Source organism: Schistocerca nitens, chromosome 3 (assembly GCF_023898315.1).
Source record: "Schistocerca nitens isolate TAMUIC-IGC-003100 chromosome 3, iqSchNite1.1, whole genome shotgun sequence".
NCBI lineage: Eukaryota > Metazoa > Arthropoda > Insecta > Orthoptera > Acrididae > Schistocerca > Schistocerca nitens.
Window position 1 is genome coordinate 411,154,911 of NC_064616.1, and position 18,020 is coordinate 411,172,930.

Consider the following 18,020-nt stretch of genomic DNA (forward strand, 5'->3'; position numbering starts at 1 on the left):
GAGCCTTTTCATGGAGCCAATAGCATTGATGAGGACGGGCTGACAGAGGGGAATCAAAGGTGATAGCAGAAATGTAACTGCCAGTAGGCCCTTCACAGAGCTCAACATGGTAATTAGCCCATTAGGTGGTGCCAAGGAAGTGACAGGATCACCGGAAGGTCATCACTGAAACTAAGATCATAATATAGCAACCATTGTAGTGGTGCCACAAGATTGGGGAAAGAAATCACAAAACCAAAAAGATGCCATGGGCAGCACTTAAGTGGATAGGGATATTGTCATTGAGAAGAAACAGTTCAGTCAGAAAGACATTGGCCGACCGGAAGGTCTCTATAAGATGATATGGTACTCCCCCCACAAATGGTCGCATGCACTAAAATCCCGAAGTAGTGGCAGAAAGAGGGGGGTGGGGGTGGGGGGAGGGGATAGGTGGATTGTCTTCAGATTACGGCAGGTAACTGTCATTAAGGCAGATAACTGTCTCAAGATATGGAAGTGCCCTACTTGGGGTTGAAAAAATGTTGGAACTGTGATCACTGGGATTGTTTGCACTGCTTCCCATGTGGTATGGACAGGAATCCACTCACAGACATCTATGTGAAGCAATGTGCAGACACCTCCAGATGCTCTCTCTGTGCCAGTAAGATTCCAGAAAAATTCACAATAACTTTGAAGAGTTGGAGGATGTTCATCTGTGAATGTGTTGCTTGGAGAGAAACACAGATCAAAGACAGGAGAACATTAGTTGTATCAACTTTGGTGGAAGACAGTAATATCCATTGCAATTCCACTGAATTCTCAAGTTAAGAGCATCCTGGCTAGGCGTGGATGGACCAACTTGACAGGTCACATCCCAAGATCACTGTCTGGCACCATTGGGTTGTTAAATAACATTGATCAATATATTTTCGGAGCCCAATGGCATGAAGGAATCTGAGACCTTTGGGGCCACCAGAGAAGCCTTCTCCCAAGAATTCTTCCTCTTCTTCTTAACTACTTTAGGCGGTCATGACTCTTAGGAGGACTTCTCTGTTGCAGGGCTAGGAGCTGTAGAGGAGTAGGCAGCCCTGGGACCCATTGCCCATGGCTCCTTCCTCCATTGGCTGGCATTGATTAACTGGTCTGCAGATTTCTGGTGAGAGATCACTGGTAGATGCTGGAGGAGGATGCTACTTCTCCAGCTGGGTGTGGGGAGCTGCAGTCCCTCATCGTGATGCAGAAATCACAAGGGGGAGGAGCTTGTCTCTCCGTGGGCTAATTAACCTGAGGGAATGAGGAGAGTAAGTATTCGACATACTGTCAATGACCTGGCCACTGTCTTTGCAATTTTCACATACAGGTTGAGAGTTTTCATGAACTGACCAACAAAAATCTTGAAAAATTGGGTTGTTCATACACCACGACTGAAATATTGGCATTTAAAGCACCACTTCAGAGATGGGAAATATGGCTTCATTTTTCAGAAAGCAAAATCCCCTCAAAAATATGGAAGAATGCTCCAGTGTCAACCTCACTGTCTGGCGAACCACGATGTACACAAATACAAAGTGAACCCCCTCACTTCTCTAAGTTATTATTTAAGTCTGCATCTGTCTGTAGTGTTATGCGCCATTAAAAAATTAAATACTGGTTCAAATGGCTCTGAGCACTATGGGACTTAACTTCTGAGGTCATCAGTCCCCTAGAACTTAGAACTACTTAAACCTAATTAACCTAAGGACATCAGAAACATCCATGCCCGAGGCAGGATTCGAACCTGCGACCATAGCGGTCGCGCGGTTCCAGACTGTAGCGCCTATAACCGCTCGGCCACTCCGACCAGCAATTAAATACTGCACCAAGTCCTTGTGATGCATTATGATAGCAGGTACATCACCAAGTTTATTTTACAAGAGGGTCATATTTGGGACAGACAGGATTTCAGGATTTTCTGTTTTAATTAAGAGAGAACTGAGTAAAGAGAGGTCTCTAAATACGTTTTCAATACTCTCCACAAATAACATCAGCTTAGTATATAGAAAGGGTCCTACATCAGTCTGAGTGCAAACTAGGAAATAAGAATGAGTAGGTTTCTGCCGTTTGTTTGGTTTTGCTTTCCTTCCACAGCATGGCCAAGTAGGGGAAATTTTTAGGGTTGTAATGATATGAACTGAAGAATTCAGGTTTTCCTGAAGAGAGTGGTGAAGCTTCACAGCCATCAGCTGTAACTGGTCTTCTCCTTGTGCCAGATAAACCTTAAAAACCCCCACATGGACTTGCTACCCCATTGGGTATTGGGCAACCTTCCTCACACAGCCTGCACTGTATTGAAAAGGTGGAGATCAAACCTAGATGTGGGGACCAAACATGAGTTAACTGAGATAGATTGTTTGAAATAAAAATGTGGAAAATGCTGTAATCAATGTCCTGTGCACAAGCTAGCCAGTCAGTAGATATTCTGTCCTAGAGACCAAATCTGAAAAGAGATGCAGTTGGAGAGTAAAACTGCAGCACAGGAAAGGAAGAGGTACTGCAATAGCTTGGATCCTCATGTTCGCCGTACAAGTACTCACAAAATAGTGGAGGCCTTTGCGAACACTGATTTGGGTGAACACCTCAGACCATTTCACTTGAGTGTTTTACATAGGGCAAATTCAGTTACCAAATATATCAAAGAAAGGCAGTTAGTATTACCTGAGTCTGTTGACTGAAATAGACCATACTTGTATTAATGTAATAGTGTTACTTTTATTTAGTGGGTATTAGTTTCGGGAATTAGTAATTTATAAACCATCTGCAGATCATATTGTAATGTTGTTTCCATGGTGTCACTTAACATATCTTTGATTTTATACCCATATAGCAGACATAATGAAACACTCTTGTGACTTCTGCACTTTTAAACCACAGAATGTGACAATTATCTATGGAGTATGAATGATGATAAAAATAGCTTTCACTACTAATGTGCTGAAAATAGGGAACATTTTTCTTGCAGATACTTCATATGTTTTCCAAAACTAATGTAAAGGAAAATTTCTTACATATACTGAGGATGCACGATGAACTGAGGCAGTCGAGCATTATTGAGGGTCATATGAATCTGTGGAAAGGTCATACTCTCCAGAAATGTGTTAAGCCAGCAGAGCAGACTCCACAGGGGAAATCATAAAATCAATTAATTGCCTCTTCGCATGTATAAAGAAACTAATATACCCTGCACTGTAGTTGAACAAAATATATGATTTTATTTATATTTTTTGTAATGCAACTGCTAGAAGACAGCATGACAAAGCTGTTGAAAGTTAAAATGTATTATACAAAGGGGTAAACCAGAAAAATAATAATGTGGCACAAGGAAATAATTATATTAAAAGACTGATTTGCTAAACAGATGCGATTATAGCACTGTCAGATATTTTACAGAGAGAACAACTGTCATATGAAGTGAATTACTGATTGCTTGTATAAGGATAAAATCTACTAAATTTTTATGAAAATCTGTTTATGATTCTAGTGCTATGTGTGTAACTGATATAGTGATAAAATAAAGATATAGTACATTAATACAAATGAAAAATTTCTTTAGGTTTAAATAATTCATTACAATTGTTTATAACTTACTGTGATGTCTGAATATTTCAGTATGATGTATTAGGTGAACAATTGTTTTCAAGATTGAAAATTATGTAGTATTTAGATGTCATGGAAATGTTGGGTATTACAGAAAAATTATGCAGTTTTCTGTAACAACACCCTTATATTTTCTTATTGATTTTACTGGAAGTAAATTCATAAGGCAGAATATTTTAATAAGAGTTTGTGGACAGGACTGCAGTTAGGCAGCTCTCCCTACATAGACAGACACTGGTGTTGCAGTACACAGTGGCATCTGCGTGCTGGGGCATAACAGGCACACAGTATGAGGAGAATCTGAAGTTTAATAGCCAAAATATTAGACTGTTGTTATGAAACACTAAGCATAAATAATAAGGATCAATCACAATGAACAAAGGGAAAGCATAACATTCAATCACTCATTTTGTACTACAATGCAACAGCAGTAAACTTTTTTTTTTGAACAACTACCATTATATCATAACTCAATATCAAGAAACGGCTTCCAAGTGTGTACAAATACAGACTTAATATTTTTCAGTGTGGCCCCAAGAGTCTGTTGGCACTAAAATCATTTTTAGGTTGAACAATAGAACAATAAGAGCTAAGTGTATGATCAGAAATGATAATTCTTTGTTCAAGTATATAATATGGTAATATGTGGGTGATTTGTTTATTTCATCATTTTTTTCACCAGTTCTAGTGAAATTTTCTGCCTCAAATAAACAACTTAATATGACATCCTAAATTACTTATTTCATAGTTAGCTATACCTGCACTCCATCAGAATGCCACCTATCCAAAACTAGTTAATTTGCACATTAATTATAAGATAACTAGTCTCAGTCTATTTGACCATCAAGAGATCTGTTATCATTACAAAGTGATCTGTTACAGTAAAACTGAGTGACAATTACACATCTGAAGATGGTCATACTGATTGAAACCAGTTATCTTGTAACTGACATGCAACTGTGATGACAAACTGTTGTCATTGTTGTTGTGGTCTTCAGTCGAGAGACTGGTTTGAAGCAGCTCTCCATGCCACTCTACCCTGTGCAAGCTTCTTCATTTCCAAGTAACTACTGCAACCTACATCCTGCTGAATCTGTTTAGTGTATTCATCTCTTGGTCTCCCTCTATGATTTTTACCCTCCACGCTGCCCTCCAATACTAAATTGGTGATCCCTTGATGTCTCAAAACATGTCCTACCAACCGATCCCTTCTAGTCAAGTTGTACCAAACAAATTCCTCTTCTCCCCAATTCTGTTCAGTACCTCCTCATTAGTCATATGATCTACCCATCTAACCTTTAGCATTCTTCTGTCACACCACATTTCGAAAGCTTCTGTTCTCTTCTTGTCTAAACTATTTATTGCCCATGTTTCACTTCCATACATGGCTATACACTCCATACAAATACTTTCAGAAAAGACTTCCTGACACTTAAATCTATACTCGATATTAACAAATTCCTCTTCTTCATAAACACTTTCCTTGCCATTTCCAGTCTACATTTTATATCCTCTCTACTTTGACCATCATCAGCTATTTTGTTCCCCAAATAGCAAAACTCATCTACTAATTTAAGTGTCTCACTTCCCAATCTAATTCCCTCAGCATCATCTAATTTAATTCGACTACATTCAATTATACTCATTTTGCTTATGTTCATCTTATATCCTGCTTTCAAGACACTGTCCATTCTGCTCTTCCAGGTCCTTTGCTTTCTCTGACAGAATTGCAATGCCGTCGGCTAACCTCAAAGTTTTTAGTTCTTTTCCATGGATTTTAATTCCCACTGCAAATTTTTCTTTTGTTTCCTGTACTGCTTGCTCAATACACAGATTGAATAACAATGGAGATGAGCTACAACTCTGTCTCACTCCCTTCTCAACCACTGCCTCCCTTTCATGCCCCTTGACTCTTATAACTGCCATCTGGTTTCTGTACAAATTGTAAATAGCCTTTCGCTCCCTGTATTTAACCCCTGCCACCTTCAGAATTTGAAAGATAGTATTCCAGTCAACATTGTCAAAAGCTTTCTCTAAGTCTACAAATGCTAGAAACATAGGTTTGTCTTTTCTTAATCCATCTTCTAAAATAAGTCGTAGGGTCAGTATTGCCTCACGTGTTCCAACATTTCTACGGAATCCAAACTGATCTTCCCCGAGATCGGCTTCTAGCAGTTTTTCCATTCGTCTGTAAAGAATTCGTGTTACTATTTTGCAACCATGACTTATTAACTGACCATTCGGTCATTTTCACACCTGTCAACACTTGCTTTCTTTGGGATTGAGGTATTTCGCCTGTCTCATATGTCTTGCTCACCAGACGGTAGAGTTTTGTCAGGGCTGGTTCTCCCAAGGCTATCAGTAGTTCTAATGGAATGTTGTCTACTCCCGGGGCCTTGTTTTGATTTAGGTCTTTCAGTGCTGTGTCAAAATCTTTACGCAGTACCATATCTCCCATTTCATCTTCATCTACATCTTCATCCATTTCCATAATATTGCCTTCAACTACATCACCCTTGTATAGACCCTTTATATAATCCTTCCACCTTTCTGCCTTCCCTGCTTTGCTTAGAACTGGTTTTCCATCTGAGCTCTTGATATTCATACAAGTGGTTCTCTTTCCTCCAAAGGTCTATTTAATTTTCCTGTAGGCAGTATCTATCTGACTCCTAGTGATATACGCCTCTACATTGTTACATTTGTCCTGTAGGCATCTCTGCTTAGCGATTTTGCACTTCCTGTTGATCTCATTTTTGAGACGTTTGTATTCCTTTTTGTCTGCTTCATTTACTGCATTTATATATTTTCTCCTTTCATCAATTAAATTCAATATCTCTTCTTTTACCCAAGGATTTCTACTAGCCCTCGTCTTTTTGCCTATTTCACCCTCTGCTGCCTTCATTATTTCATCTCTAAAAGCTACCCATTCTTCTTCTACTGTATTTCTTTCCCCCAATATTGTCAATTGTTCCCTAATGCTCTCTTTGAAACTCTCTACAACCTCTGATTCTTTCAGTTTATCTTTTTGCAGTTTCTTTAGTTTTAATTTACAGTTCATAACCAACAGATTGTGGTCAGAGTCCACATCTGCCCCTGGAAATGTCTTAAAATTTAAAACCTGGTTCCGAAATCTCTGTCTTACCATTATATAATCTATCTGAAACTTTCCAGCACCTCCAGGCCTCTTCCACATACATAACCTTCTTCCATGATTCTTGAACCAAGTGTTAGCTATGATTAAGTTATGCTCTATGTAAATTTCTACCAGGCAGCTTCCTCTTTCATTCCTTACCTCCATTCCATATTCACCTACTAATTTTCCTTCTCTTCCTTTTCCTACTATCAAATTCCAGTCCTGCATGACTATTAAATTTTCATCTCCCTTCAATATCTGAATAATTTCTTTTATCTCATCATACATTTCTTCAATCTCTTCGTAATCTGCAGACCTAGTTGGCATATAAACTTGTACTACTGTGGTAGCCATGGGCTTCATGTCTATCTTTGCTACAATAATGCATTCACTATGCTGTTCATAGTAGCTTACCCATGCTCCTACTTTTTTTATTCATTATTAAACCTACTCCTGCGTTACCCATATTTGAGTTCGTATTTATAATCCTATATTCACCTGACGAAAAGTCTTGTTCCTCCTGCCACTGAATTTCACTAATCCCCACTGCATCTAGCTTTAACCTATCCATATACCTTTTTAAATTTTCTAACCTACCTACCTGATTAAGGGATCTGACATTTGACATTGCGATCCATAGAACACCAGTTTTCTTTCTCCTGATAACGACGTCCTCCTGAGTAGCCCTCGCCTGGAGATCTGATTGGGGGGCTATTTTACCTCCAGAACATTTTGCCCAAAAGGAGGCCATCATCATTTAATCATACAGTAAAGCTGTATGTCCTTGGGATAAATTACGGCTGCAGTTTCCCATTGCTTTCAGCCATTTGCAGTACCAGCACAGCAAGGCCATTTTGGTTGATGTTAAAAGGCCAGATCAGTCAATCATCCAGACTGTTGCCCCTGCAACTACTGAAAAGGCTTCTGCCCATCTTCAGGAACCACACGTTTGTCTGGCATCTCAACAGATACCTCTCCGTTGTGGTTGCACCTAGTGTACGGCTATCTGTATCGCTGCGGCACGCAAGCCTCCCCACCAACAGCAAGGACCATGGTTCATGGGAGGAGGGACAAACTGTTACAAGACACAATGACCACTCTGGACAATGTGTGTTCCGTAATTAAGTCACCTACTTCCACCTTATACTTTGATCACTGCATTCATCTAAAGGGACAGGAAAAGAAGAAAGTAATCATTAAGATCACCGAGTCCTGTTTAACACACATTTTAGCGTTGCACACAGCACCCCGTGATGTCAGTCACATACAAATTACAACAGTTTAAGCATGGCCTATAGGTAGGTGATGGTGTCAAATTTATAACAGCACGGATGGAGTTAGAAAGTATAACTGGTTGCTCTCAAACTTCAGCCTGTTATTCTCCCACTGACACATGGTCTTTCTGGTCTAGTTAGTGTATGAAGACAGAGCACTAGTTTGGACAGGGCAGGGAATCAGCCATCTTATTTTCAGAGAAACCACTGTGACATTTGCTACTGCATGGAAGAAATTAGCACAAAGTTGCAAATTATGTTTTCTACTCAATTTCTAGGTTGTCCAATCATTAAGATTGCAGCTTTGACTCCGGTTTATTGGCTCCTCTTAACACAGATTTATTGTTGTAGATATAATGAATCGCTCCACCTGGCAGGTATGTTTCTTGGATGGCATTAAAGCAATTGTATAATATATGAAATTTTACAGCACAATGACATATGTACTATAGCACCCCCACATCATTTACAACTGTGCATTGAAAGCATTTGCAACACACATCTGAAGATTAACAATTTGAGAAATAGATTGGGCAATAAATTGCCCCCCCCCCCTTCCCCCAATCCACTCAAACACACGAAGAAGCAAACACTGATTATAGAAAATGTAGTGTAGAGTGCATATTTGTTGATGTGGTTTAATGTCTCTGGCACAAATATTACCTGTAAGGCAAGTCTGGTGATACCATGTGGCAAATACATGAGGTGCTACCAAAAATGTCTGAGGATTTCATTGTACCGGTAGAACTAGTAGCAGTATGATGTTCTGCTGCTAGATGTCTCGAGATACACATCCAAGCTACTGTGGCACAAAGTTGTGTCATTTGGCGCACACAGTCGTGAGTTGCAATGGTGCATGTCAGAACTGTGAAATTGATAATGTGAAAGAGCAACACATTTGCATCAAATTCTATTTGAAGGTGAAGAGAACTGCAGCTGAAAGAAGGCCAAGAATCTGTGGAAGATGACAATCAATCTGGTTGACCACAAGTGCGTGACATGATTCACAAAGACTGAAGGCAGACAACTAATGATGTTTGTTAGAACTTGGGCTGTCATATGGTACACGTCAATGAATTCTAGCAGATGAACTGAACATGAGATGAATAGCTGTGAAGTTTGTCCCTCGCCTTCCTAGCGTCGACCAATGAAACTTCAGCTTCAGACGTGCACTGAGCTGCAGCAGAGTTCAAGAGTGTCAAAAATTCTTATCTAGAGTAATAACAAGTGATGAATCTTTTGGTTATGACCCTGAACTGAAGCATCACAATGGAAAACATCATCTTCTCTAAGGTCAAAAAAAGCTCGACAAGTTTGCTGCAGCACGAAGTCAATGCTGATAATTTTGTTTCACATTCAGGGAACAGTGCATACGGAGTTTGTTACATCTGGTCAGACTGTCAGTGGGTAGTTTTACTGCGAGTTCTTGATGTGACTGAGGGGAAAATGTTCTGCGCAAATGCCCAGAGTTGTGAAAGAAGGAAGACTGGTTGGTGCACCATGACAAGGCACCTGTGCACACCTCACTTATTGTGAAGGAATTCCTAGCCTAAAACAGTATGGCAATGGTCCCCCACCCTCCCTACTCACAAAACCCAGCTCTGTGCAACTTCTACCTGTTCCCAAAGATGAAAATCATATTGAAAGGGTGACGTTTTGACTCAAATGAAGACAACAAGTGGAATTGCAATGGGTCCTGAACACCCTTCACCCTGCAGATTTCCAGGAGTGCTTCCAAAAATGGGAAAAACACTGGGATCGTACATGCCCCAAGTGACTACTCTGAAGGGGACAGAGAACATTATGATGTAAGTATAGTTTTATGATTTTTACAATGAAATTCTCAGATATTTTGGTCATCACCTCATGAACTGAATTATAAATATGTCTCATCGTAGTCAGTGTACAGTACAAATGGACACCACTAAAACTGTTTTGCTTAGTAATAGACTAAATGGCAGTGTAACAAGTAAATGCAGTTTCAGGAAACTAAGTCACCAACATGTGTCCTAATGAGCATCCCACAAATATTTAATTTCTTCCTAAAAATTCAAGACACACTTTATATCATAAAATTCTACTTTTCTGTCAGTACTTGCAAAACATTAACACACAAATGTTGCTCACCAACTGGTGGTCCAATAGTTAAGGTGACAGTATAACCAGAATCCTTTATCAGATTTACAATGTCGCCATGATGCATATTCATTATATCAATATGATTCACAGCCAGAATACGATCACCAACGTGTAGTTGTCCACACCTCTCTGCTGGACTGCCTTCAATGATTCGACCTTTAAAACAAACACACTTCTGTAAATACAACACTTTTATCCCATTTTAGAATACAAGACAGTTACAACATAACAGTAAGCATAATAATAGAACAAACTTGACAAAAATGCATAAAGGTGCCAGAAAATGATGCAATTTTAGCAGCTGGGTGCATATCACTAGCAATTAACTTCTGCAGTCACAATCTGGGTCTTATAAATATGGTCTAAAATTGAAAATTCGGAAATGCATATGTGATACCTGTTAGGAATTATCATTCATTTCATATAATGTGAGCAATTTATTTAATGTTAAGTTTTTGTTAGCAATTTAAGTAATTAAAATGTGCCAAGCCATGTCCTGAAAGCTCACAGATTCAATCTGTTAATGCAGTCACAAATAAAAATATGAAGAAAAAAATTAGAAAGGCTCAACACTATGAGGATTTTCCTTTCTACATCAAACACCTTTTTCTTGCTGCAAGAGTAATATTTAATTTTCAGATGTGGTTTTTTCATGTTAAAGACATCTTGACTTTTCTGTAATAGCAGACATTTTTGTTTTTACCCATGTTACTTCTAGATTTGAAACAGTCATCCAATAATTTTTACACCAATAAAAACAAAATGTTAGGTTGGTGACAAACCTGTAAACAAACAAGACAAGTTAAGAAAAGGTCCATTCAGAAAAAAAATTGTAATGGTTCTTGGGTTACCAATTGGAAGTAATGCCAGATCATCAATAAAAGTTTCACATCATATAATGCATGCAAAACAAAGGTGAAAAAAAGAAATTGGAAAATGTTGATGCAAACATGTAAATATTTTTTATCTGAAGTGAAAATTCATCTGTTAACTTATGAACACGAGAGAAAATACTGATACTCTCATGTCAATCCAAAAATAGCTGTAAGAAAGATTTTATATACATAAAAATTACTGAATGAACTGTTTTAAATATAAAAGCAACACATGTAAACAAAACTGTATACTATACCAGAAAAATCCATTGAAAATGGCCTTAATATAAAAGGCAGAACATGTCTGATAGTTATACAGTGTGATTCTTATTAACATTTAAAGATCCCCAAAGTGACAGACATGACACTGAGACAAGTAATTTAATACAAGACACACGGGGGTGAAAATGTTGAGAAATACCCAAAAAGTGGACGAGAAATACTGAATACATGATGTCATCAAGCAACATACCTTGCCACAAGCGCAGCAATTATGCTTGGACATGAAGGGATGATTCAGTGAAGCAATACTTGCATTCAAGCAAATGATGCAAATTTTGAACACTTTTGCAACAGTGTTCTGTTGTAAACACAGAAGTTCCAAAATTATTGCCCTCACTGTAATCAAGGAAAAACTGAAACTTCATGGAAGGAAAAACTGTTATTATTTTATGTGTCTTTTCTTTTGTCCCTTCTTTTTTTGTTTATAGACATTATTTTGTAAAGAAAACATAGGTCATTTACTGGTAATGACGCAATTAGGAAGCTTACACTCATTTACTTGTGATGCGATATGGTAGGTTTTTGTTGTACTGTACTTTGCAATAACCCAGTGAAGACCATGAGACCGGTGAATAAAATAATAAATCTTACCTCAATGTAAACACACGACTATCTAACTGAATGGAAAAAAATACTGCCTGTCAGACACAAAACTCAAACCCTGAGCCCATCCGTTGAAGTCGTGCATGTGGGGCTGGAGCCACAATGGCATTAATACTTGACTAGTGTCGAGATGATAAGGTGTGACATACCGATGGATCCAACACTTGCTGGTGCATTGAGGTACATTATCTGGTGACATCACATGTTTGATATTTCTCATCAATTTTTGGGATATTTCCCAACATCTGTGGCCTCATGTGTCTTATATTCTCCAATTGTCATCTATGTTACTTTAAAGGTAATGTTAATAGGAAACACCCTGTATATTACTGATACAGCAAGAAAAAAACATGTAATTTATAAAACTAATATTTATACAATTGCTGCAGAAAATGGCCACACTGAAAAACTTAGCATATGAGAAATATATGGTCAGTTGATCACTTACTAATAAGCTGAGGTGGTCACATGACTTATACTACATTTCCCTTTGGAAATCAGTTTGCTGCCTTCTAGTCACAAAATGACACTCAATTAAAATATGGCATCTAGAAATTACAAGCAATTTACATTGGCAGGTCCTGAACCCACACCCTATCAACAGATGTGAGAAAAACTTTATAAACTTTATATTATTTCAACTGTTAGAAGGCGAAATACTATGCTTGGATCATTGGCTTAAGTGAGCACAGTTTATTTCTCACAATCTTAACCAATTATTCTTCCCAATCGCATATTTTCCTATGCCTCAACAGTGAGGTGGTAACATTGAGGACAGTGAACTGTGAGACAGTGGATCTCATGCACACATCATTAACTGTTCCATCTGCAGCCTCACACCCTTAAATTTCTACATACTCTAATGTACATCAGAATGACAAACTTTCTTCCTTCTGCAGGCACTGCACGGTATAAACTTGTTTATCTACAGTGTAGATGCCCTAGATAGTTTGGACACTTACGGAATCCCAATTAATGAGAGATTTCATAGACTAATTTAGCCTTGTCTGCTCCAAGGATCAGAATGCCATATAACTCTGCGTTCGCTTTGTAAGCATTTCATTCATGAATGGAGTGTGGGAAGAACAACCTCCTGTGTGCCTCTGTGTGAGCTGTTATTTGCCTGATTTTATTTACACGAACTTTGTAGCATGGTGTTCCAACTCTGTTAATTGGGGGCACAGGTGCTCACAGATCAGCCATTAGGCAGGGGCAGGTGCAGGTGATAGTGTATCTGTAAGTGGGCCTACCGCAAAGCATACACACCTTGTTCTGTCATGAGCACACAGCCTCTCCCATTGATATTAGGAGACATTTAAGTAACTTAAATATGACACTTCAACTGGACACTTCAAGTGAAGGGTCAACCATTCATTAACATGTTCAATAAACTAATGCATTCTATGACAAAATGTGTCTATTTAGACAGCAGCTACATATGGGAAACACAACTCTTTCGGAATATCTTTCATTGCTATGGTTGGCTCAGGACACACAGTCCATGGTTCATTAGCGAACATGGTGCAACTTTGTCAGAATTGAGAGACAAATATTTAGGATCTCCATAGTTTAGAAAATTAATTGAAATTATTTAGCACACTGTTTTCTGTTTCTCTATACAGGGGGTAGACAAAAATATGGAAATGCCACAAGAAATGTGTGCTTGAACATACATGCCAATGATAGCCACACCTGCTGGTCACAATGTTGTAGTTAACTGTGAACCTCCTGTGCAATGTCCTCAGTAGGTTGCAAGTGTCAGTCATGGTCAGATGAGTGTTCTGTGTAGTTGTGAGTGCATTATGTTGGAACTCAGAGCATTTGAAAGTGAGTAAATTGTTGGCACTCTTATGGTCAGTGCTTCCTTAACCAAAGTAGCTGAAGTGTTAGGTGTTTCGAAGAGGCATTGTATTGAAGATTTATATCGAGTACAGGGAAAGCTGAAAAACATGATCCGCTAAATAACATTGCAGGTGAAAGTGTATTTTGAGAGATCGTGGTGGGCAGACATTGAAAAGGATTATGATGAAAAACAAGAATACAATGGCTGGAAAAGTCACTGCAAAACCGAATGTCGCACTTGCAAACCCTGTCGTTAACAAAAACACAAAAGGAGCTCCAGAATCAGTGAACTGCGAAGTGACCTGGAATTCCAAAACCACTCATCAGTGATGCAAATGTCCATAAACAGAAAACCTAGTGTCAAAGCCATAACTTGGACTATATAGCAATAAAAGAAAGTCACTTGGTCAGATGAGTCTTGTTTCACATTATCTCAAACTTCTGGTCATGTTTACATCCCGAGAATGAAATTTGGCGGTGGTTCAGTGATGATCGGGGCAGCCGTAATGTGGTTTTCCTTGGTTACTTTACAAGGTCATGTTGCTGCTAAGGATTATGGGATCATTTTGGCTGATCAGATCCATCCCATAGTACAGTGTTTCCCCCCCAATGGTGATGCTGTGTTCCAAGATGATATGGCCCTTATTCACACTGCTCACATTGTCCAGGACTGGTTTTGTGAGCACAGGGATGAATTGTCACATCTCCCTTGGTCACCACAGTTCCCAGATCTCAGTATTTTTGAGCCTTTGTGGCCTACTTTGGATAGGAGAGAGTGTGATTGGTATCCATCTCCATTACCTTTACCTGAACTTGCTACTATTTTGCACAAAGACTGGTGTAAGATTCGACTGAAAAACATACAGGACATATATTTTACCCTGAGAAATGTAATTACAAGTAATTGATCTACAGCACTGCACCCTGCAAAAGTACAACATGAATTTGTTGAGATGGCATTGTGATGTACTTTTAGAAGAATTTCTCAAGCTACACAGAAATGTATTGGACACAACGTCTATGGGTCAACGTTTTATTGCTAAAAAATTTGCTCTCATGAAAATGATAAGAACTACAGACTGCTCCTAACTTCACAGTCCAGCATTTACAAGTATTCTGTCTCTTGTGACAATACATGGTCTGACACAAGAAATGTCAAACACCACATACTTAATAAAAGTCGTGGTCAACTAACTAGCTGGCACTGATGTGTGCAAGGTATTGACCAACTGCACGCAAGCCATTTGCCCACCTTTGTGCATGGATGCTCATCTCTCTCATTGCTCACACATTAGCATTTTCCCCCACCCCTGTCCCCATCTTTCTCTTGGGTACCCAGTTGCCAGTGAGTAGTAACTCCAGCTGAAACAGCTTGCTTTATGAGGTAGATACATAGGGGGCTGAAGCATAATATTACCATCTGCCCTGAAAGACAGTTCTTGAAGTTTTCTATGCAGGATCTTATAATATACCCACTTCTTTGTTTGAGAGTCAGCAATTTCAAATTTTTCAATATTTCTGTCTCTCTCTCTCTCACAATCACACACACACACACACACACACACACACACACACACACACACACACACACACCAGTGAAACAAACTTGTGACCATTTACACCACCCTTCTTTGCATTTGCTCGATGACCCCTCTTCAGAACAACATGATATGGAACCCATACACTTGAACCATATGTAAGTATGGGCTGTACAACTTTCTCGATGCAACCTCTTTTGTAGACAAACTGAATTTTCTCAGTGACCTACCGACGAGTCATGGTCTTCTATTTGCTTTACCTAGAATGTACCTATGTGTCTATTGCACTACATATATCTATACATTGCTACTCCCAAATATTTCTATGGCATGAATGACTAGTTGTGACTCACTAATCCTGTAGCCAAATGATACCACACTTTTACATTTTATGAAGTGTGCAACTTTACATATCCCTATACTAAGAGATAGTTTGTAGACCTTGAACCAGCCTGATACTTTGTCAGGTTGTAAATTGATATTACTGAAGTTTTTACATAATAGAATTTCCTCATAAACAGCAGCATCTGTAAAAACCCTGAGGATGCAACTAATACGATCTGCTGCATTAGCATGTAACATGAACAGCTATAGTTCCTATTACACTCCCCTGAAGCACAACGGATGTAACTTCAGTGTCTATTGATGACTCACCATTTAGGATAATGTGCTGTCCTGAATGTTACAGAATTTTCAGTCTAGTCACAAATCTGTATAGATATCCAATGGCAATGTATTTTGTCTTTTTTGGGGGAAAAAATTATGTAGTACTGTAACAGAAGCTTGTCAGGAGTCTAAAAACACGAAATCACCTTGGTTTTGTCTCTCTAAGGCACAGAGAATATTGCTATGGTGGCTGATCTGAGTCAATAGTTGAACATCCTCAAAGACATTGCATCTCTCTGTAGCCAGAAAGTTTAGAATATTTCCATCATAGGTAAGAAGCCAGACCACTTGTTCTACATTATTTTCTCAGAAATCTTTTATAATTATTTCATGGGAAGTTCTCACTTATCTGTTATTTATGAACTAATTTTCCAAATCAATAATGCGGTGATTGAAACCTTCTCTAACTATTATAGCATGACTTGGAAACATCTTTAAGTTTCTGTTATTTTTGCAGCTCAGTAAACTGGCCAATAAAAGGATCCAAGTACAATTTTTATCCCATTCATGATTGGTCATGTTCAAATAACTTTGCATTTTATATCTGAGATGATTTAAGATTCTTGTTTGCTGATATAAAAGAATCAACTCGCATCACTTCCAGTAAATGCTCAAATTTATTTTTGAAGACTTTGCTATTATCTGTTTCAGCCATTAACTAACGCTTGGTGCCAAGCATTATGCCAGCCACACTACTTGTTAATAGCCCTTGAAACTCCAGCAGTTTTGCAAATACTTCAAAAATTTACCACTATCATCTTGATATTTAGATTATTTAGGGCATTTCTTAATGTCCAAGACAAGTATTTGGACCCCTCTGCAACAATGTTTACCCTCACTGAATGCAGAGTTGCCTTTCCTTAAAAACCATTGTACGCATTTCACGCACAGGATCTAGATAGTTTTCTGATAATAAAAAAAGTATTAAAGTTTCAGACAGCACTTCACATGCTTTTTGGTTAAGGGGGATGAGAGTTTTAGCCCAGAGTCTCTGCTTGTGCCATTTCACCTATATATAGAGTCTGATATACCATTTACAGTCAAGTGGGACAGGCAAATTGAACACTTGTCTCTTCTGAAGAGGAAACAGCATCTGGAGCAAAGTATAATCCCTAATATATTGGGTTTAAAAAATAAATACAGACAAAGCTGCGCATTGTAAAATGAAAACTGTGGAAGGTATCATAATTCCATTGCCAATGGAAGCAGATATGGTCACTATAAGAGTGCTAAAGCCCCAAACTACCTCCTAGATGGACGTGGGTGCACACTTCGAATGTCTGCTGTGCTTAGTCGTGTTGGAAATGAGAAACAGACGCTCCACAAGAAGAGACAGCGGAAAGTGTGCACGGAATGCAAATTCATCAAAGAATGACACAAGCATACACAAAGCAACATACCTATTTCAAGGGTCAAGGCACGGCACAAGCGATTCAAGGAAGGATGGCTGTCACTGACCGATGACACAATCTGCAATGCCAGACAGCATTACTGATACCCCTGTCCAGCACATGGGTGTTCTCATTACTGAAGACCAGCAAGTTACTGTGGCAGCCATTTCCCCAGGGGTCTGATTGAGTGTTGGAATTGCAATAAACATTCAGTGCTCTCTGTGTGCTTGTGCCATTCTTTATAGAATTTCTGTTCCCTGTACATTTTGCTGTAAGGAAATGCACTACACACAACTTCTCTGTTTCCAGCATTACTGAGTGTGTAGGACATTTGGTGTGTGCACATGCTCACTATGTTATCAAATTGGTGTACACCCATGTCTATCTAACAGTGAGTCTGGGGTCTCAGTGTCAGTGCTCTTATAGGGACCACACATTCTTCCATAGGCACTGGCATTATGATACACGCACTTGTAGCAGCTTTCAGCTGTTCAATGGAAAACAAAGCAGCTTTCCACTGTGCATGAATTTCAACCAATTCATTCCAAACCTGGAAACAATATTCACAATGCAGTTTCCCTCTAGTTCAGATCAACTAACATATAGTCCATAGTTATACCCAGAAAGGAGATTTAAGAGCACACACTGACAAGTAAAATTTTAGG

At 38.8% G+C, this 18,020-nt stretch overlaps 1 protein-coding gene across 2 annotated transcripts in view; it reads right to left on the reverse strand.

Moving 5' to 3' along the window:
• The window catches only part of LOC126248356 (membrane-associated guanylate kinase, WW and PDZ domain-containing protein 1), a 408,513-nt gene that overhangs the window by 40,261 nt on the left and 350,232 nt on the right, over positions 1–18,020 (reverse strand). For both annotated transcript variants that reach the window (XM_049949272.1, XM_049949273.1), the window contains exon 13: positions 10,147–10,314. In XM_049949272.1, coding sequence (XP_049805229.1) covers positions 10,147–10,314 — 168 coding nt within the window. The remainder of the gene's footprint in view (positions 1–10,146; positions 10,315–18,020) is intronic.